Genomic DNA, 20,965 nt, shown 5'->3' on the forward strand with positions numbered 1-20,965 from the left:
CATGGGGGGCTCTGTTCAACACAGTCGCTTGAGCACTCAAGCTGATGCAGGTTCCATCTCAACAAATGTTCCCACGACCACTGTAGCAGGAATGACATGGCAGATCAGATGCTCACATTCAAAGCTTCCATCCAGAAATGTGGAAGAAAAACACCATTTCTGCTAATATTTCATAAAGCAAGTCACATGGCCATGCCTACTTGCAGAAGGAGTGGGGAAGGCAACTCCTCCAAGGGCGTCTATGAAAAGTCCCACCACACCCACAGAACTGACTTCATGACCATTAATGAATCAGTGTTGTGAACCGTAGTTCAGAAAACACTAGTTTAAAGGTCTCTTATGTTGATCTGCAACCTGGCCCACTACAGATTCCTTCCACTGGTCCCAGCTCAGCCCCCTGGGGATACTCAAAACACCTCTGCACACTCTGCTTCAGAACAGTCCTATTTAGAAATGGCATCTCTCCTCCCTCGGCCTTCCCCTCTCCTGGATTAATACCCTCAATTCCCTCAATTCCTTTTCCCAGGCTGAGGCTTTCAGTTTCCTCTCTATCCTGGCCACCCTCCTCAGGCTCTACCCATTTGCCAGTGTACCTCCTAACATGTCACCTCAAAATGTGGTCTGAGCAGCTTGACATTCAACAATTCCCATTACTCTGAGACATGAAGGCTGAGTAAGCTTAAGGATGGGACTGACCTTCAGAAGAGGTTTTTTTTTTTTTTTTTAAGCCAGTTATCTAATTTCCTCATTCTGCAAATACTACTGATAATCAAATTCCCAGCAGGAGGCCCATGGAAATTTGATCAGATCATTTTCTGGCTTAAAAATCCTGCAACGGCTTCCAATTCCTCAGGATAAAATACCCACTCCTTCAAGTGGCCTGCAAGGCCCTGGTGCAGTTGGCTTACACCTGCTTCTCTGACCTCGTATTTCACAGCCATCCCCTCCTACTAGATTTCAGCACACTAGACCTCTTTCAGGTCCTGGAATACACCCTCTCTTGCCTCAGGAGCTTCACAGTCACATGACCTGTTCTCTTGCTCATGCCCCACATCCCCGCTGCCTAGCTCACTCCTCCTCATCCTCGGGTCTGTTTAAACCTCTCTTCCTCCAGGCTAGGTTGGGTCTCCTGGGTGAAGATACTCTACACTTCTCTCAGTACTTTGCTCACTTATCATTCAGTTGAAATTCGTTTGTAATTACTTGCCTAGCTTGCCCAGTAGATTATATATTCCATGAGAAAAAGGACCTTGTTTTGTTCACCACTCTCTCTAGTATCTAGGATTGGGCCTAGCACCCAACAGATACTCGATGTGTGCTACCTAATTATATATCAAGCATTCTGGATTAGGGATGCAAAGATGCATACTGGCTTCCTACCCCTAGTAATTCCTAATCTAGGGATGGGTTGAGGAGAGAAAACAAACATGGGAGGAACTACATTCATAGTATATATAGAGGGCTGGGAAAGCAGAGAGGAAGGAGCAACTCAGTCTGCTATAGAGGGATCAGGAAAGAAACTTTAGATTATGTGTAATTTTTGGAAAGTTTCTTAAGTGGTCTAAGCTTGTTTCCTTATCTATAAAATGGAACTAAAAAGAGTACCTCTCAGGGGGTTTGTGAGGATAAGAAACAATGATGCCTATAAAACAATGCTTTGGGGCGCCTGGGTGGCGCAGTCGGTTAAGCATCCGACTTCAGCCAGGTCACGATCTTGCGGTCCGTGAGTTCGAGCCCCGCGTCAGGCTCTGGGTTGATGGCTCGGAGCCTGGAGCCTGTTTCCGATTCTGTGTCTCCCTCTCTCTCTGCCCTTCCCCCGTTCATGCTCTGTCTCTCTCTGTCCCAAAAATAAATTAAAAACGTTGGGGGAAAAAAAAAAAAAAACAATGCTTAGCATCAGCCTGGGACAGATAACTGTTCGAAATGCAAAAGTGATTACTGTCACTGCTATTATGAATTAGGCATCAAGGGTAACTGCAGTTCCTGGCTTGGGCAGCAGGGCCCATGTTGGTGCTATGTTTGGAGATGAGGAATGCAGATGGGAAGAAAAGCAGGTTGGCGGGAGAAAGAGTGATTTGAGTTAGCCACTGGGGCTCTGCTTGCCGCCCCCCCCCCCCCATCCTCTTCTAAAAACCCTCAAGTTCTGAGACCTTCTTTTTTTTAAATAATTTTTTAATGCTTATTTATTTCCTGTTGAGAGAGAGGGAGAGAGGGCACAAGTGGGGGAGGGATGGAGAGAGAGAGAGAGGGAGACACAGAATCCGAAGCAGTCTCCAGGCTCTGAGCTGTCAGCACAGGACCTGATGGAGAGCTTGAACCCACAAACTGTGAGATCATGACCTAAGCTGAAGTTGGGATGCTTAACCAACTGAGCCACCCAGGTGCCCCATCAAATCCTGAGACCTTCTAATCCAAAATTGGATTTTGGTTTTTAACTTTTTTTTCTCAAAGGTTTTTAACTTTTAACTTAAAAACTAAGTTTTTAACTTAGGGTTTATGGATGGTCTTTGGGGAATGCCCAACCCCCTGGGATTATGTGCAAAATGTGTGTTTCCCCTGAGAATGCCAAAGTTTTTACCAGTCTCTCAGATAGATTTATGACCCCTGCCCCCAACAAGATGAAAACCACAGACCCAAGCTATCTCTCTAATGTAACCTACAGCTGCCCCAACATTTATGGCCCCCTGACAAGGATGGGCTGTTTTATGTCACACAGAAAGAACTCACAAGCAAGACTGAGGCAACATCACTAAGCTTCTTGGTCTCTAGATATCTCCCACAACCCATATCAAGTCACATTTGGCACTCTTATAGTTTGCGAGCTTGGTTCTGTACTCCCTCCTATTTTTGGCCATCTTGTGCACAACATTGGATTAATCATAATCCTTTTGCATGACTGCTTTTACCATTTTTATCATGTACAACACACTTTTTTTAACACTTATTTATTTTGAGAGAGAGAGAGACAGAGTATGAGCAGGGTAGGGGCAGAGAGATAGGGAGAATCTGAAGCAAGCTCTGGGCTCCGAGCTGTCAGCACAGAGCCTGACATGAGGCTTGAACTCACGGACTGCAAGATCATGACCTGAGCTGAAGTTGGACACTTAACCGACTGAGCCACCCAGGTGCCCCACACAACACTTTTATGCATAGCTTTTAACCAATTTAGTTGACAATAATGGAACTATATGGTCCCTCCAGCTCTATCGTATCCACCTTACCTGTGGGAATCATTATCTTGAATCCCACAGTGAGAACCATTCTGTACTTCTTTTTACATAGTTTTATTGTATATATGTTCTTTAAAAATGTTTTTAAATTCTTAGTTGTATTTAACTCTAATAACATGGGAGAGATGCAAATTAAAACCACAATGAGATACTCAGACAAACCCACTAGAATACAGTTTAAAACTTATAATACCAAGTACTAACAAGGATGTTTGAATCACCATGATCTGTGTAAGGAACCTTGCCTTTGGGAGAGCTCAAATGAGAAGTTCACGGGAAGGGTTTTTATACTACTCTGGCCATGTAATCAAGCCAGATACATGTAACCAGTTAGGCCAATTGTAAACCATCAGTAAAGAAAGTGACCCTGGGAATCATCAGGGGAGCTTCAGCATTTAAATGCCACATTGGAAATTCTAGAATAGACAAAACTATATGTTTTGCAGATAGTGACAAAAGCAGATCAGTGATTTCCTGGGGCCAAGGAAGGGGGAGGGGATTGAGTGCAAAGGAGCACAAGCAAACTTTTTAGAAGATAGAATTATTTTCTCTATTTTGATGGTGATGGTGATTATATTATATGATTATCAAAATTCATTAAATAGTACATTGAAAATTGATCAATTATATTGTATGTAAATTATAACAAATTTTTATAAGTTTTTAAATTTATTTTTAATTTTTTAATTTTATTTTTGAAAGAGGAAGAGAGAGAACATGAGCCAGAGAGAGGGACAGAGGGGGAGAGAAAGAATCCCAAGCAGACTCCACCCTCAGCACGGAGCCTGATGCAGAGCTCGATCCCACAACCCTGGGATCATGACCTGAGCCAAAATCAAGTCAGATGCTCAACTGACCGAATCAACTAAATCAAACTGAAGCCCCTCAGTTTTCTTTTTTTTAAAAAGGGCATGATGCTACATTTAATCTTTTGGGACTAAACATTTTCATTTAATATTTTATTGTAAAGATTCGTTCATATTGTTATGTGTCACTGTGGTTCATGTTTTGACAGCCATATAATATTCCATTGTGTGAATATTCTAATTTATTTTTCCACTCCATTGCTCATGGGCATTTGGGTTTCCTTTTGGGCTTGCTATAAACATTCTTATACAAGTCTGCTATTATACATGTATGAGTTTCTCTTGATTTATCCCTAGTATTGAGATAACTGGGCTGGAGGGCAAGTAAATATTCAATTATAGGAGATAATCAAACTTTTTTCCAAAGTAGTTCTCTGCTTTTTCTATTTGGGTCAGTCTATCATCAATTTGATTGGGACTCCCGGAGCAAGAGGCCCTCTCTTCTTGAATTATCACTGCTTAGCATTTAGTTAGCACCAGGCTGGATACCCAGGAGGCAGGGCAGAAGCCTAGGCACCTGAGGCCTCCCAGGCTCAGCCAATACTGAGTGCAGAGTAAATAGCAGACAGGGACCACATACCATATATGGAGACTAATTAAGGTCCTACTCCCTCGAGCTCCATCTTCCTAGCTTCACTTGATTTTGAGTCTGGAAGATCTTCCAGGGCCCTCAGTTACAATGCAAATCCCAAGAAAAGAGAGGGCTTAACCTTATCTAAAATCCTTCTCAGCTGACACCTCTAATACCCAAACAAGAATTAGCAGGAAAGGCATAAAGAACAAAATGAGTGACAAAAAGAGGAAGAAGAGGGATAACGAAAGTGGGAAGGACCAGGAACATAAGTATTCTGAAATTATGCTCCCTTTTCTGCACAAGAACCAGTTTTTCAGGAAAAAAAATTTTTAATTAAAAAAAGCAATATTTTGCAAGTGACCAAGCAACTTTTAATATCCATGCCATTAAAGGATTACCTTCTTTACGTTAAAGTTACAAAAACAACATAACTAGCATGCAGTCAGCAGTGATGTAATATCGACCCAAACTTCATACACTCTGGAAGATGAGGCCCTGTGACACTGGGGAAGAGCTCAGGGATTTGGGGGTGGGCCGAACAATGGAAACCAGAGCTTGGCCACAGACCAGGAACAAGAAAAACAAAACAAAAGCATAACAGAAGAAGATACTAGGAGCTGCTGAGGTGCTCAGAAAGCAAAAGGAGAGCTGCATGAAGAAGGATGAGGAGGTCTCACCTCCCACAGTCCCAACTGCTACACCTCCAACAGCTCCCTGGCTGAGCTGTCACACAGGAGCTCAAGGAACACTTGCTAGATGAATGAACAATGGGAGAAACACACAGAAGAGGAGCACAGCCCTGTGGCAGAAGCAGCTTCCCCAGCCACCTTGGGCAGCAGTGCTGTGGACAGCAGGAGGAGTGGCTTCCATTGTGCAGCTCGGGAGAGCTTTCTCGGTATAAGTAAGCAGATTATCATGCATTGGCTTAACGTTTTTAGTTGCTTGTTCCTTAAATTAGATCATGGGTCATCTGAAGAAATTAGGGAGGCTTGTTTGGGCCCATTGGCTGCTGAAGACTGATCACACAGAACTCACTTCAAATGGGAGAGGTGCTCTGTAACCAGAGGTCTGTAACCAGGCTGAGTTCCTGGGCTTTGGACCCCTAGGAGCTAGTGCTCAGTAGCAGCAGCTGGTACAAATGGAACTAACAGTACTTGGACTGACATGAGGCCCCAACTACAGCCCCAGCTCTATGGAACTTAAATAATTTTATTGGCTAAATGCTTCTCCCCAAGTTTACAGCTTAAAGTGTGGGCCTGCTCACTGGCTCCTCTTCCTCCTAAGCCCCTAATCGGGCAGGAACCTTTAGCACAGGCTTAGAAATGGGGGAAGGGGGTACAATAAGTGAGTGAGAAACCTGCTGATGCTCCATAATTGGACAGTAGGACAGAAAAACTCCTACTTTCTAATGCTGAGAATTGTCTACACAAAGACTTCAACATGATGGAGATAGGACCCAGAGTGCATCTTTGCCACTGGTCTTGGTTTCTGGTGCCTCTATGGAAGTATACCCTTTACCTTCCTACCCCAGGACTTTGGGAACCGGGTGATGCTATGTCAGCCTACACATTTTGCAAAAGTACATAGGCCCAAAATTGGCCAAGAGGTTTGGGATTACCAGTTCCCCAACCTGGCAGGATGGGAAGAAAGAAAATGTGTCCATGAAAAGCTTTCGGAAGTGACTCAGGTCTTCCACCTGAACCTTGATGCTGTATTGATTGGCCAGGAACTCGATGGTGCCTTGCACCACATACTCATTCTGTAAATGCGAGAGTGAGCAGGTGGAATAGACAACGTGGCCTCCTGGTTTGGTGGCAAGGAGTCCAGCCCTGAAACCAGAAAGAGAGAAAATCAGTGACTACTGAGCTTCCCAGAAGCAGAAGGACAACAGGAGGAGCTAGAAGCATGCACAGTGGAGTCTACTGTGGGCTGCGCAGCTGTGTTAGCTTCTGAAGTCTCTCCCCCAAAGATACCACCAGAAAAGTCATTCTCGAAAGAGAGCAGCAACCCAACCTTACTCCATGGGCTCTCCTCTGGAAGCAATCCCCTGAACTCTGACTCTGGTTATGGGCCAAACCCTGGTGCTAGCTGTGCACTGAATCCTTACCAGCCCTACCGAGTCTTGACTTCAGTAACTTTTTTCAAGCTTTCAAACTTGTGCCACTCACTGGGACTGAGACTAGCGTGGAGGTAAGATAACGTAAATGAATCTGTGCCGCCCACCCTGCTATGTGTGTCCTACCACATAGGGTTTGTGTGTTCCAGAGAAAGGCCATCCTATCATATCTGGAAGTTCCTCAATCAGAAGACCCTTCTGTGGGTGATGGTGTTGGCAAGAGCTCGCAGTTCCCCAAGTGACTGGTCCCCTGGAGCACTGTGGCACAAAGTCCTCAGTTTTTATAAATCTGTTACTCACGCGAGCAGCTGCATCTGAAGCATAGGCAACATCTGCCGCTCCTTCTTCCTCGACCGCTGAAAGATGTTGTTCTCCTCCTCATGAAGGGAGTGGCGGTCTGTGGTACAGGGCACATCCACCAGCACCTACCCACAAGTGTTAAAGGGTACTGTGTTAGAGCTCCTTACTGGCTCCTCTCCCTTAGGCCCTTGCCCTGAGAGGTTTCACTCAGTGCTCCCTCTGCCCATCCTTCCATTGCAGAGTACCTGACAAAGCTTCTCACTTTAACCTGGTAGACAACTGGGAAATAATGAGTGGGAAAAGAGTATATTTAGGTATACTCATGGCTAGTCAAAAAACCAAAGCCAATACCTAAGTAACCATAATTAAATAATTGATATCAACCTAGAAAGAAGGCTTTCCCTTTTTTTAGAGATTTTAAGTAATAACTACATCCAACATGGGGCTCATACCTACAACCCTGAGATCAAGAGTTGCATGCTCTTGGGGTGCCTGGGTGGCTCAGTTGCTTAAGCATCTGACTTCGGCTCAAGTCATGATCTCACAGTTCGTGAGTTCGAGCCCCGTGTTGGGCTCTGTGCTGTCAGCACAGAGCCTGGAGCCTGTTTCAGATTCTATGTCTCCCTCTCTCTCTGCCCCTCTCATGCTCCTGCTCTCTCTGTCTCAAAAATAAATTAAAAAAAAAAAACAACAACAACAACAACATTAGAGAGTTGTATGCTCTACTGACTGAGCCAGCCAGGTGCCCTTCATGGTTTAGGACTCTGTCCTTGGCTATTTGAATGAAATATCCAATTTACAAAATGATACAATGCCCAGAAGGTAGCTAATATACTGAATAACAGGATCAGGATTCAAAATTATTTTATGCTGAAACATCATATCCAATATGGAAAGTTTTAAAGTAAGAAATATAAAATCATCCATTCATTTACTAAGAGCCTATACTCTGTGCTAGGCACAAGAGACAAAAACAAAAATTAAAACAAAAGAAAAAGTCCTATAATTATGTTTCCAAAAAAAAAAAATTCATCTATGGAAGAGAGCTGTGAATTTTACTTGAGAAATAACCCTTTTCCCACTCAGTCAGGTTCAAACTCTTTCCTGTTAATTGTCTCCAATGAAGACACTACTGATGACTGTGAAGAAGGCTGTGTTCTCTCAATCACACACAGAGAGCTGGCGAGGTCCAGAAATGGCCCTACATCCCCAAATATGGAGGGCTGGATCTTACTCACTCAGGGTCTGCAGCTGAGATGGGAAGGCCAGATTCGACTAGCTCGATGTCTCAGGTCAGGAATCACTTACCCGGTCATAGGTGTCCCCCTCCAGTTCTCCCCACTTCCTGCCATCCCATGAGGTGACTCGAACTCGATTCCTATCCCTGATATCTTGAGGCACATAGCTGTGAAGAACCTTCTGTAGTCTGACTGTTCGAGAAGTGGACAGATCATTGGCAGCGAGATTGCCTGTGGGAATATAAATTTTAGCATTGTTTTTCTAATTCTGAAAAACAAATACCATCGGAAACTTGATAGGGATTGCACCAATCTATAGATAGCTGTGGGTAGTCTGGACATTAAAATGCCTGTGAGAATAAAGAAACCTCAAACCCATCGCCCAACAAAACATCACACCAGCAATGGTGCTGATGGAGAATCAGACCAATTCTCAGGCACAGCCAATCAATGCAGGCCCCAGGGGCAGGGGCAGGGGCAGGGGCAAGTGGAGAAGAAACGTTTACTATGTGCATGGCACAGTCCTAGACACTCGAGAGCAGGAGTTGCAAAGGCAAACACCTACACCAGCCAGAAAGGATATGTAAATAAATAAAGCAGACCAAGTATGAATATTTCTAAACAAATATGCTCTCCCCTACTTTTCTTGAATCACGTGTCTCTCTCTACATCTTTGGCAGATGCTATACATTATTTACCAAAAATATATTCTCTTCCCATTCCTTATTAATAGAACTCCAGTTTTATTTGAGGTAGAGGGGAGCGATGTGCCCCATTTCCCAGCCTCCTTTTATAACTAAGTATGACTATATGGCTAAGTTTTGGTCAATGAGTTATAGGCATAATTATCGTGTGGGATTTCTGGGGAGATGTTCAAAAGAAGTTAATGCAATTAGATGTGCCCCTTTTACCCAATCTTTTCTTCCTGTCTTGAACTTGAATGTGATAACTGGAGTTCTAGGAGCCATCTTAAGCCATGAGGCAATCCTGACGATGGAAGCCAGAAATAAAATAGGTTGCAAAAAGAATAAAGGAGCCCAACTCCCTAAGACTGTGTAGACTCCATACCAGCCCCGACTGCTGATATCCCAGTTCTCTTATGTAAGACAGAAATAAACTTCTTTAAGCCAATTTGTTGATTTTCTGTTTTATATGACCAAACCTAATCCTAATTAACTTACCATCTGTCTTTCACTTTCCCTTTTGTGACAGGTGCGAATTCAAAAAAGAGCTCACTGGGGCACCTGGGTGGCCCAGTCGGTTAAGCGGCCAACTTCGGCTCAGGGCATGATCTCGCGGTCCGTGAGTTTGAGCCCCACGTCGGGCTCTGTGCTGACAGCTCAGAGCTTGGAGCCTGTTTCGGATTCTGTGTCTCCCTCTCTCTCTGACCCTCCCCCGTTCATGCTCTGTCTCTCTCTGTCTCAAAAATAAATAAAAGTTAAAAAAAAATTAAAACAAAACAAAACAAAAAAGAGCTCACTGTGGGGCACCTGGGTGGCTCAGTCGGTTAAGCATCCAACTCTTGGTTTCAGCTGAGGTCATGATCTCATGGTTCGTGAGTTCAAGCCCCATGTTGGGCTCTGTGCTGACACCACGGAGCCTGCTTGGGATCCTGTCTCTCCCTCTCTCTCTGCCCCTCCCCGCTCGTGCTCTTTCTCTCTTTCTCAAAATAAATAAATAAAATTAAAAAAGAAAAAGAAAGAGCTTAATTACTTTGTTCTTAGATCTCCTATAAGAAAAAAATATTACTGTAAGCTTGATAACAAATGATGACTGATACCTGGCCTCAGAGTCAAGGAATGAAAAGGAGGCAGGAGCTGCAGTGAAGAACTAGAGAGTACATACCTTATCCACTGGGACTGGTCACTCCCATGAACAAGCTTAGTGTTCCCACAAACACATAGAGTCCCAATTTTTGAGGGCACTCAAAGAAGTAAAAATTGGATTCTCTGCTCAGGAGAAATTTGCAGAAGGCCAGGAACTAAGAACAGAAAAAGCTGGGTTCCAGTTCTGGCTCTATCTCCAACTCAGGTAAAAGTTAAGTTATTTCATCTCTTCAGGACTCAATTTCCTCCTCTGTAAAATATGAGGGCTAGACTAGGTAAACTCGAAATTGCCTTTGTTGACTGGAATCAAGGACTCACTTTGGTGAGGGGCCAGGATGGGGGTAAGGTGCTGGTAATTTAGTACACCTTAGAAAAGCGACTCTCAGTTACTTATCCTTGGCCCTTCTCCCGCCTCTTAGTTCAAGTTCCTCTTCTTCCAAGTAACCCTACCTCATTCATCCCCTTTCTGATGGATTCCTACAGCAGTCAGTCAGATCAGCACAGCCCAGCACAGAGGCTGGGATCTCCTGAACTGGAGTCATTAAACCATATCAACACTTTTTCTCCTCTCCCTCTGCACTTCCAGGAGGTAAGATCAAATGTGCAACCTTGCTCAATCACCCATAGGGTCTACGACACGACTGGAAGCTAACCCAAACTATGCAAGTTGGCTGACAAGAACTGAAGAGAAGGGCCCAGGTCCAACAAAAAGGCTAGGGCACAAGGCAAGAGAAAACTGGCAGGGGAAGTGGAAAAACCACAGTCCTGCTCTGGGTATTTCTCAAATCCCCAAGGCAAAAGTGTTGCCTATTTTAAGGCAGGATGTCAGCCAGTAGATGGCTGAAGTGAACTCTTATGGTACACATAGCCCAGGCTGGTGGCTGCACTACTGCGATTAGACTTGGGCCTATCCCCAGGGAATTCATAATCTTGAAGAGGGAGAAGATGCATACCCGGTAAAGCTCTGATGCAAGGCTAATGTGCTAACAGTTGCTAGGATACTGCCCATGGTAAGGGAGCATAGGAGACAGAGGCATCACTTTGCAACCAGCCCCTAGAGGTCATGAGGGAAGACTTTCCAGGAGGTGGCACACTTGAGCTGGGACTTGAAAGCTAAAAGGATATAAGCAGGCCAGCTAGGATAGGATGGAGGGTATTCTAGAGAGAAAATGGAACATGAGCAAAAGATGGAGGCTTATTCAAGAAACAGAGAGTAGCAGGATGTGGCTGAAGCATATAAAGTCTGAGGAAGAATGACATAAAGCTATAAAGGGTGGCTGCAGCCAGATCTTATTGCTTTAGCTGGCAGACTAAGGAAATGGAACTTAGAGACAAAGTAAACAGATACAGAGCAGTAAAAGTGTCAGATATAGATTGGTCAGGGCCCCACTTTAGTCTGCCTCCAGAGACCTTGCTCTGCTCAGCAATCTTCTTTGGCCAACTGACACAGAGAGAGAGGAGAGACAGCTGCAAACACAAATACTCCACCTTAGCAAGCAAGCACTATACTCCTTGAGTATACTCCTTGAGTATACTCTGACCTTGAGACCTGAAATCCCATCAGATTCGGTATGCCCCTGACTGGGTGAGGTAGGGAGCCCTCACTGCCCAAGACACCAGCCCTCTGACTTACGGCAACAGCCAGTCTGAAGCAGTGCTAGTGTCTTTCCCCCAGGGGCCGCACATAAGTCAAGCACAGTGTCACCAGACTGCAGGCCAAGGGCCAAGACAGGCAGCAAGGAAGCAGCATCCATCAGGTAGTAGTCCATGACACCCAGGCTGCCAAGCCTACAAGAGAGGAGACCACCTTATAGTCCAACTCCAAGTCAGGAGACCCACTGGAAGTCAAGGCCACCAAGTCCATGCCCTCGGGGGTTACTGAGTTCTACTCACCAAAAACTCATTTCTCAGACCCACACTCACTTATTCACTCACTCATTCATCCACACAGCAGGCAGAGTGACCCATTTAAAACACAGATCAAGGGGCACCTGACTGGCTCAGCTGGTGGAGCATGCAATGCTTGATCACAGGGTTGTTGGTTTGAGCCCCACATTGGGTGCAGAGATTACTTAAAATTAAAATCTTCAGGGGCGCCTGGATGGCTTAGTCGGTTAAGCAACCAACTTCCGCTCAGGTCATGATCTCACGGTTCCTGAGTTTGAGCCCAGCATCAGGCTCACTGCTGTCAGCCCAGAGCCTGCTTCAGATTCTGTCCCCCTCTCTCTGCCCCTCCCCTGCTCACTCACGTATGGGCACACGCATGCTCTCTCTCTCTCTCTCTCTCTCAAAAATAAATAAACATTTAAAAAATACATAGGGGTACCTGGGTAGCTCAGTTGGTTAAGCGTCTGACTCTTCAGCTCAGGTCACGATCTCACCATCTGTGGGTTTGAGCCCCACATCGGGCTCTGCGCTGTCAGTGAGGAGCCTGCTTGGGATTCTCTCTCTCTCTGTCCCTCCCCCACTTGCTCCCTATCTCTCTCAAAATAAATTTTAAAAGAATAAAATAAAACTTAAAAAATAAATAAAAATAAAACAGCACCCCTCCCCCACTCCCATCACTTCCTATCTCTCTATGTGACACTACTTTTCTTTAAGGCACTTATTGTTCACTTTATATGTACAGGGGTGTGTGTGTGTACTCTCCTCCTCCTCCCTCTTTAGAATAAAGACAGAGACTTTGTTTGTTCACTGGAATAACCTCAGCACCTGAAACACCACCTTGCATACAATAGGAGCTCAGTCTTATTGGGTTACATATTAAGATACAAAATGCTTTCTGGGTTCAGAGAAGAGCGCCATCACTTGTCCCTCTCACAGTTACCTGAGTCAGGCCTGATGAAGAAACAGGCCCTATTAGGTGAAAAAAGGGAGGGATGGAGGAAGAAACAGGAGCATTCCAAGAGAAGAGAAAAGACCAAGCGAAGGCACAGAAGCATGCAAACTCATACCTCCTTTCAGAAACAATGAGAAATCTTCAGCAGCAGAAATACAAAGTGGAGGAGATTGAGGTTGAAAAGCAGGTAGAGGCCAGGTTGTAGAAAGCCTAGGACCCTATGCTAAGGAGTTTGGACTGTAACCTGGAGGCAGTTACCAGTTTGTAAAGAAAATGACATGATCACCTAAATAGAGTTTTAGAAAGCTAGGTAGGCTAGAAAGAACACATTAGAAACAGACACCAGTGATGAGGCTGTGATGAAAGTCCAAGTGAGAGCCAATGAGGCATGAAGACAGGCAGGATCCATGTGGGTAGAGAGAGGGACGACAGACAACAACCTAATGGTCACTCCCAGGCCAGTTGTCATAAGCCATTCCCCTGCCTGAGACACAGCTCAGCCATTGGGGACAGACTCAAGAAGACAGAAAGCTGACCTTTGCTGCCCTGACAGGAAGGCTCTGGGAGAAAAATGTGATGAGACATGAGACATAGCAGCACTGAGGGTTTGCTACAAAAGCTATAATCCCCGGTCTTGAGGTTGTAACACCTTCGCAGACAGGCTCAGACTATAATAGGATACTTTCAAAATCGAATCATGCCTGGATTGTCCCTGAAGCTGTGTGCCCATTGCCCCTGCAAAAGAGAATCAACCAGCACTGGTCTACAAAACTCATTCTCATCCAGTTCCTTCCTTTGGAAGTGTCACTTAACCTTTTTTTGGTTCAGACAGTTTTGAGAATCTGCTGAAAGCTACAGTCCCTCTTTTCAACAACAACAACAACAACAACAAAAAGCACAACAGTTTTTCAGACAATTTCAGGAGGTTCCTGGACTCCCTAAATACATCCTTGACCTCCTGAGAGGTTAAGATTCCCTTGATTTATAGGGAGCCTATCAAGATGAGAAGGAAACCCAAACTTCACTGAATAGAAGCCAAGCACCGTAGGCAACTTAGGAAACCCTGCTTAGTCTATGGTTCTGCCTAAGACCAATGCCTCCAAACCGGTCTCTAATCCTGCCCCAATCTATCTTCCTCCCACCCCAATTTATTACAGTGATCCTCCTGAAGCATAACTTCGATGAGAATGACACAGACAGTAAGAGATACTGTTTAGGAGTGCTCTACCACAGGTACTACACTAGGTGTCTCGTATACATCACTCCATTCAGGCCTCACCACAGCCCTGTGATGCAGCAGAACCCAGGATCCAGAGTCACACTGGCTGCATCTCAAATCCAGCCCAGGTGCTCAACAATTGTGTGCCTTTAGCAAATGACTCAATTTCTCTGTGCATCAGTTTCCTCATCTGCAATAAGAGTACATGCCATATAGGATTATTGTGAAAATGAAAGGAACTAATAGAAGTCAAGTGCTTAGAATAGCAGCTGCCACACAATGAGTTATAGTATCAGTACCATCATTTTCCAGATTATTTTCCAGGAAAGGAAACCAAGCGTCAGTTATTCAAAGCTAATGTCCAATAAGTAATGAAGCTAGAATCCAAATCTAGGTTTTCTTGACTCCAAAGCCCATGCTTATAACCACTGTGCATTATTGCCTTTCCCCTACTTAGAAACCCTTTCCACCAGTTCTCTAGAACAGATCTTGGCAATTTACAGCAATATGTACTAAAGAGTGCATCGTCTGAAGCCATTCAGCCCTGGCAGGTCCAACCATTTATAAGCAACCCTGGGCCATCAGAAAATTCCCCTTCTCCCAACCTATAAGCTCCTGGCATTCAAGATTCCCATACATGGCCCCCCACATACTCTTCCAGCCTTACCTTCTAGCTTTACTAAGCATGTAGCCCTCCCTCAAGCCAGCAGCCAGAGCTATTGCAAAAGCTTCCTAATTTACTTCCCTATTTCATATTTGATACATAGCCTCACCCCTCTTCAATTTGTTTTCCACACAGCAGCCAGAAAAATATCTCAAAAATTCAAATCTGGTTATGTCATTCCCCACCTTAACACTTTTCATGGCTCCCTCTTCCTTTTAGAGAAAAAGTCCAAAATCCCTCATGGCTTAGACTTTCAAAATTTGGCTCCTGCCAGCTTTTTTGGCCTGTCACTATCCGCATGCCACCAGCTGTAATTTCTACTCATTTTCAGGTCTAAGCTTAAATTTCACTTCCTCAGAAAAGACTGCGTTAGATCTCCTAGTTATAATACCTCATAGCACCTTGTACTTTTCTTTTGTGGCACTTGTCACAATTGTAAATAGTTTCTCAATACTTATCTTCCTCACTAGACTGTAAGGTCAATGAGGGCTTTTGCACCTGTAACCCAGGCACTTAAGAAGGCCTGGCATTTGGTAGACAATAATTATTTACTGAATGAGCGAATCAGTCCCTCAAAGATCAATTCCCATATCCTACAACTAACATTGAGCTCTCGTTTTCTCAGTTTCTAAAGCACAACACAGCATTTGATCGCAAGAGTCTTTTTCATCCAACTTTATATATAAATCTGAGCACTGGATCAGAAGACCAGGAGTCCCCTCACCACCACGCCCCTCTGGTACTTGGTGTCCCTAGCAAGTCCCACTTGTTCTTTGGTACCATGAGCTTACCTGTCCCACTCACTTGGATGGGTGGCTGTGAGGGCAAAATGAGAAAGCCCTTATAAATAATACACACTTTAACTGTGGAGGGTGTTAAGTGCTCAAGTTAGAGCACTCTTCGATGGGAGGTAGCGGAGAAGAGCAGGTTCAAAGTGCAGATTTTGGGGTCAAACTGCCTGGGTCTAAGTCCTAGCTGCATCACCTGCTATCCAAGGAACCTAAAGCAAGCAAGTAACTTCTCTGCACCTCAGTCTCCTCAAATATAAAAGAGGAACAATAATATTACCTACCTCAGAGTGCTGTTGACAGAACAAAAGGAGATCATGGATAATGCACACACAACACTTAGAAAAATGCCTAGCATGTATAAGCACTCAGTAAATATTAGCAATATTAGGATCCTCATTAAATGGGACAAAAGCTGGGTCTCCTGCTGTCTACTTCCTGTAGACACTCAGGATGGCCCTAGCCATGACTCCAGATCCTACCTGGCAGGGGGGAACCGGCTGACATCCCCTCTGGCGAAAGTGAAGCATCGAAGGTTCGGGCTGCAGGTCCCAGAGGCTAGGGATGGAGTTGCAGTTTGGCCACTCTCAAGCTCCAGTTCCCCATGGGAGATGGAGTCATTCACAAAGTCCCTGGCACTCAACTTCTCCAGCTTTCCACTCACATGATCCCAGGCAGCAAAGTTATTGACCAGTGCACCATACTTCTGCTCTGAAAGGAGACTGACCCGGATGGATGGCCAAAGATCACCAAATTGCACACTGTAGGTCATGTCAAAATTCTGCAGAGCCAGTTGAGTGGCAGGAAATTTGGGCTCTGTGGCAGCCTAAAAGGAAAAGAACAGCCTTATTGGTCTTCCAGCCTTGCCTCTCCCCTCCCACCTAACCTCACCAATACCTCAGAGCCCTGCAGCCAATATGGTTCCAGCTAGTGCCCACTCCTGCCTTTGCATCCTACCTCTGCCAGCCAGAAGAGAAGTGTGAGAGAGAAAAGTAGTAGGAAGTCGGCCCTTCTATCTCAGTGTTGTGAGAGAAAACAAGCTGTAGCTCTCACAACAGCAGGTGGGGTCACCAAGAAAGGTGCGGGGCACTCCCTCAGGCCTGGGAGTAAGAAGAACTTAAGAAAATGGCAGCTCAGGATAGGACTCTTGAGGGGGGCCTACCGAAGGTTGGAAGAATCTATGAAGGCCCCGGGAAGCTTCAGCCTTAAAAACAAAAGACGCTTTCTCTCTGAACAGTCCTTCCATCTTCTAAAGCATTTCCTGGTGTCCTAGCTTATGTGAGCACCACAACAGATAGCTCGATGGGATACAAAAAAATATCAACCCTCCACATTCGATGGACAGGTATAAGGTAACTTACCTAATGGCATGCAGTGGCTGACACCATAATGCTCAGAATCACAGGGTTGAGGGTCATTCGGGGAGTTCTTATACCCCAGGAACATGGGATAAAGGGAGCTCACAGAAACCTTGAGGTGTGAGCCAAAATGGGGACTTCTATGGGGGTAGCAGAGAGAGACATGAGTCAACCTTGCAGAGCATAAACACAGATTACGAGGAAAATGAAGACCTCAGCTGAGGAGTCCTCAGGTTGATCCGCGTTGCCACAGCTGGGCGCTTGCTATGGCTGGCAGTCCTGTTATTGTCTATGAATTTTGCTCTGGTCTGCATTTTTGATTTGGTCAGAACTCTTCCTCTGGCCCTCATTTCTTGCTATGGCGAGGACTCTTGCTCCCACCATGACTTCTGCTATGGTGGGGACTCTCACTCTGGCCTCGACTTTTGCTGGGACAGGGACTCTTGCTCCGGCTCCTGCTGTGGGAGGGACTCTTGCTCTTGCCTTGCCTTTTGCCATGGCAGGAACTCTTGCTTCGGCTCCGACTTTTGCCATGGAGGCCACTCTTGATTTGGCCCTGACTTTTGCTACATGGAGAGCTCTCACTCTGGCCCTGATTTCTGCTATGACACTCGCTCTTATCCTGATTTATGCTTTGGTGGGAACTATTGCTCCGGCTCCGACTTCTCTTTCGACTAGGACTCTTGTTCCGACTCTGACTTCTGTGAGGATGGAGACTCTTGCTCTGACTTCGACTTCTGCAGGGGTGGTGGGTATTCTCATTCTGGCTCTGACTTCTGCTTTGGCGGGAACTCTTGCTCTGGCTGGCACTGCTCTGGCATTCACTAATAACAGTTAAGCTACGGCTGACATTAGTGCTACAGCTGGAAGTCTTGGATGAAGGCAAAGGACAGCTGAAGGGTACCTGGGGGCACTCTTTGCAGGAGACTCGAGGAGCCACAGAGTAGACGTGGAAGCCACAGGGCATAGTATCGGGGTGGCACCGGGTTTGGGGGCCAATGGGTAAACTTTGAGGATCAAAGGGTGTTCTCAAAGGGATAAAAGAATAGATGTGGGTGGAACAAGGAGGTGCCACAGGCTGGCGATAAGGTTGGGCTGGGCCCCTGGAAGTGCTATAGATGCCACAGGGGGGCACCATGGGCAGTTTATGACACTGAGAGGGGCAAATGGATTGATTGAGGGAAGCAAGGAGTGGGCAGGGATCAGGGGTCGAGGAAACCACAGAATATATATGGGTACTGCATGGGGGTCCTATGGAGAATCCATGGGGGCTGCTCTGAGCATAACTATTGGGTGAGACAGTACCAAAAGGAAGGCGAAGGGGAAGACAAGTGGGGATAACAGGTTTGAGGGTCCTAGGGATCACAGTAGGTAAGGTAGTTCCTTGGGGAATTTCTTTGGGGCAGGGATTTGAGCAAGTGGTAATGGATGTCACCATACAAGAAGGACCAGAAGGGTGGGACGGTGGTGGAGGGGAGGCGCTGGCCTTAGGGGCCCTGGGCTGGTCAAAAGGAGTGTGCTGGAGAGGGATGACCAGGGAGCGACATCTGTGGAGAGCACATGGTTGTTTTAACTCTGAGGATTTGGGGGACTTCACTTGGGGGCAAACTGGGGTAGGGAGAGGGGGTTCATTACAGCTTCCGCAGGGGGGTGACTGGGATGGAGATATAAACTGGTTGTCCAGGGGTGAAGGGAAGGAGACGACAGTATAAGGACAGCAAGAGGAGAGGGGAAGAGGTGGTTCCTGGGGACAGGGGGGACAAGGGGGACAAGGAGGACAAGGAGGACAGGGAGGACAGGGAGCACAGGGGGCACAAGAAATCGGGGTGCCTGACTCTACCAAGAGGTAAGAGTTCCCACTAGTCTCCCAGGTTAAAATTGACTCCAAGCAAGGCTTTATGGGAGCCTGGGACGGGGGTGAGCAAAGAGAACCAGTACTCTTAGGGGATAGGCGGATGGCACAATAAGGGCTACCGGGGGCAGGTACATGGGCCTCTGGAGAAAAATGAGAACAGTGATAAGAGCTCTCCTGAGGTGAGCTGGGAGAGCCAGATGTACCTGCCTGAGAAGAAAGTGGGGAGCCACAGAAATTTTTCCTAAGGGGCAGGTCAAGCTGTGGTTTAGGCTCACAAGAGTCTGGAGGCTTAAGGTGGACATGGTAAAAGCTGCCAGTGGGTGGGGAAGATGCTGGAGAAAGAGGAGGGTCATTATAACTTCTCCCTGAGGACCAGGGAGAGAGCAGAGGGGAGATCCCAGTTTCCAAAACCTTGTGAGAAAGGAGTGGGGAAGCTATAAGTCTAGTTTCCATGGGCCGGTGAGCAAGAGGAGGTGACATAATGAGGGTAGTTCTCAGGGGCCTATGAGTAAGAGAAGGTGACATGATGGGGCAAGTTCCCTGGGACCCAGGACCGATGGAAGGTGAAATCATGGGATCTGTTCCTGGGTGCTGATGAGTGACAGAAGGTGGAGTCACTGGGCCAGTTTCCAATGGCGCATGAGGGAGGGTGGGAGAAGTCACTGGGCTGGTTCCTGAGGGCCGATGAGGAAGAGGAGGGGAAGTCACAGGGCTGGTTACCAGGGCTGAAGGGTATCCACAGTAACACAGGTAAGTCTGCTGGTCAGTGTAAGGGCTTCGGGGACAGGGATGCGGTGTTCTCAGGGGACTGATCCAGCTGCAATAAGGGCTCCGTGGGCGAACAGAGGGTGACCCCAGAAGGCTGCGCCGGTCAAAACAAGGGCTCGAAGGGGGCGAACCCGAGATAATAGGCTCACGGCAGTAAGGCCTTCCAAAGAGTGGATAACAGGGTTCAAAAGAACATCTCCCAGGGCGCAGGGGAGGCTGTGGAGGTGGGGAAGGGGGCGAAGGGGGCGGTGGGGGCGGTGGGGGCGGGGAGGGAACCGGAGGGGGTAGGGAGGCGGGCGTGGCGGTTATGGAAGAAATTCCAGGGCTACAGCTGAGGCCAGAGAAAGGGTCTCTGGAGAGGTGAGGAGATTCCAGGGGGTGAGGAGAGTCGCTGCATCCTTTGCCTGGGTCTGGGGAAAGGCCAGAAGTGTGGGCAGGGTGATCGCTGTAACCTTGCCTGGACGCCAGAGGCACCTCGAGGGTGAGGACAGGGTTGAATCCTTTCCCAGTGGGCGGCGGAGACCCAGGAAGGATGGGGTTGTCGCTAAGACATTTTTCGAGGGGTGAGGGCGGCCGGGCCGAAAGTTCTAGGAGGAAAGGCGGAGACGAGGTCATGCAGGGAGGGATGAAGGGGGGCGGGGTAGGAAAGAAGGGGAGGGCGGGGAAGAGGGAGGAAGGGAAGTGTAAGGGATAGTGGGCGCCAAGGGGAAAGTAACCAACAGCAGGGGAACACGTGGTGGTGACATAACTGAAAGAATGAGGGCGGAGGTGATGGCGTAACTTAGGGGGGCGGAGTCGGGGTACAGCGGACATACTAAAACAGCCGAAGATTTGTGACGAAGCAACAGGGCAGATAGAGGCGATGACGTAACAGATGCGAGAGGGAGGAGCCTAGAGACGGCCCCTGAGGGGCGGGGAAAAGAGGCTAAGGGCCTTCCGGAGGGGCTGGAGTAGTGAACCTATCCGACAGTGGCGGGAGGTGGCAGGGCTAGAGAAGTTTCCCGAGGGGCGGCGGCAAAAGGCCGCTGTCACTGTTTCCTCGTGGGCCAGCGGCTGGACCTTACCCATTTCTTCTTATGTCGATGTCTCCGCGGGATGGTCGCGAAGTGCGCACGCTTCAGCACGCCCGGCACACCCCTCACTACCAGCGCAGCCATATCAGCGTGCACCGCCGAGTCATTCCGCCCGGAACCGCAAGGGCCGACCCGCGGGTTCCGGGGAGGTGGGGGCGCCACTCTGGACGAGAACAGGAGGGAATTCCTGCGGCCTCAGGTTCGGGGCTCAGCACACCTTTACAGCCCAGGTGCAAACCGAGCCCCGCTCC

At 47.0% G+C, this 20,965-nt stretch overlaps 1 protein-coding gene across 9 annotated transcripts; it reads right to left on the bottom strand.

Moving 5' to 3' along the window:
- Positions 1 to 5,018: 5,018 nt before the first annotated feature.
- Positions 5,019 to 20,960, bottom strand: NSUN4 (NOP2/Sun RNA methyltransferase 4). 9 transcript variants are annotated; one of them, XM_058717540.1, is made up of 7 exons: positions 20,706 to 20,804; positions 17,022 to 17,158; positions 16,143 to 16,486; positions 11,784 to 11,938; positions 8,395 to 8,555; positions 7,087 to 7,211; positions 5,019 to 6,499 (listed from the first exon to the last, which is right to left on the bottom strand). In XM_058717540.1, the coding sequence occupies exons 3-7, from the start codon at positions 16,430 to 16,432 to the stop codon at positions 6,223 to 6,225; spliced, it is 1,008 nt and encodes a 335-aa protein (XP_058573523.1). In that variant the 5' UTR covers positions 16,433 to 16,486; positions 17,022 to 17,158; positions 20,706 to 20,804; the 3' UTR covers positions 5,019 to 6,222. The 9 variants fall into 9 exon arrangements, with proteins under 9 accessions (XP_058573523.1, XP_058573521.1, XP_058573520.1 ...); XM_058717538.1 differs by lacking the exon at positions 20,706 to 20,804 and adding an exon at positions 19,594 to 19,708 and having other exon boundaries at positions 17,022 to 17,842; XM_058717537.1 differs by lacking the exon at positions 20,706 to 20,804 and adding an exon at positions 19,594 to 19,705 and having other exon boundaries at positions 17,022 to 18,046.
- Between the last annotated feature and the right edge of the window lie 5 nt (positions 20,961 to 20,965).

This window comes from Neofelis nebulosa, chromosome 2 (assembly GCF_028018385.1).
Source record: "Neofelis nebulosa isolate mNeoNeb1 chromosome 2, mNeoNeb1.pri, whole genome shotgun sequence".
Classification (NCBI taxonomy): domain Eukaryota; kingdom Metazoa; phylum Chordata; class Mammalia; order Carnivora; family Felidae; genus Neofelis; species Neofelis nebulosa.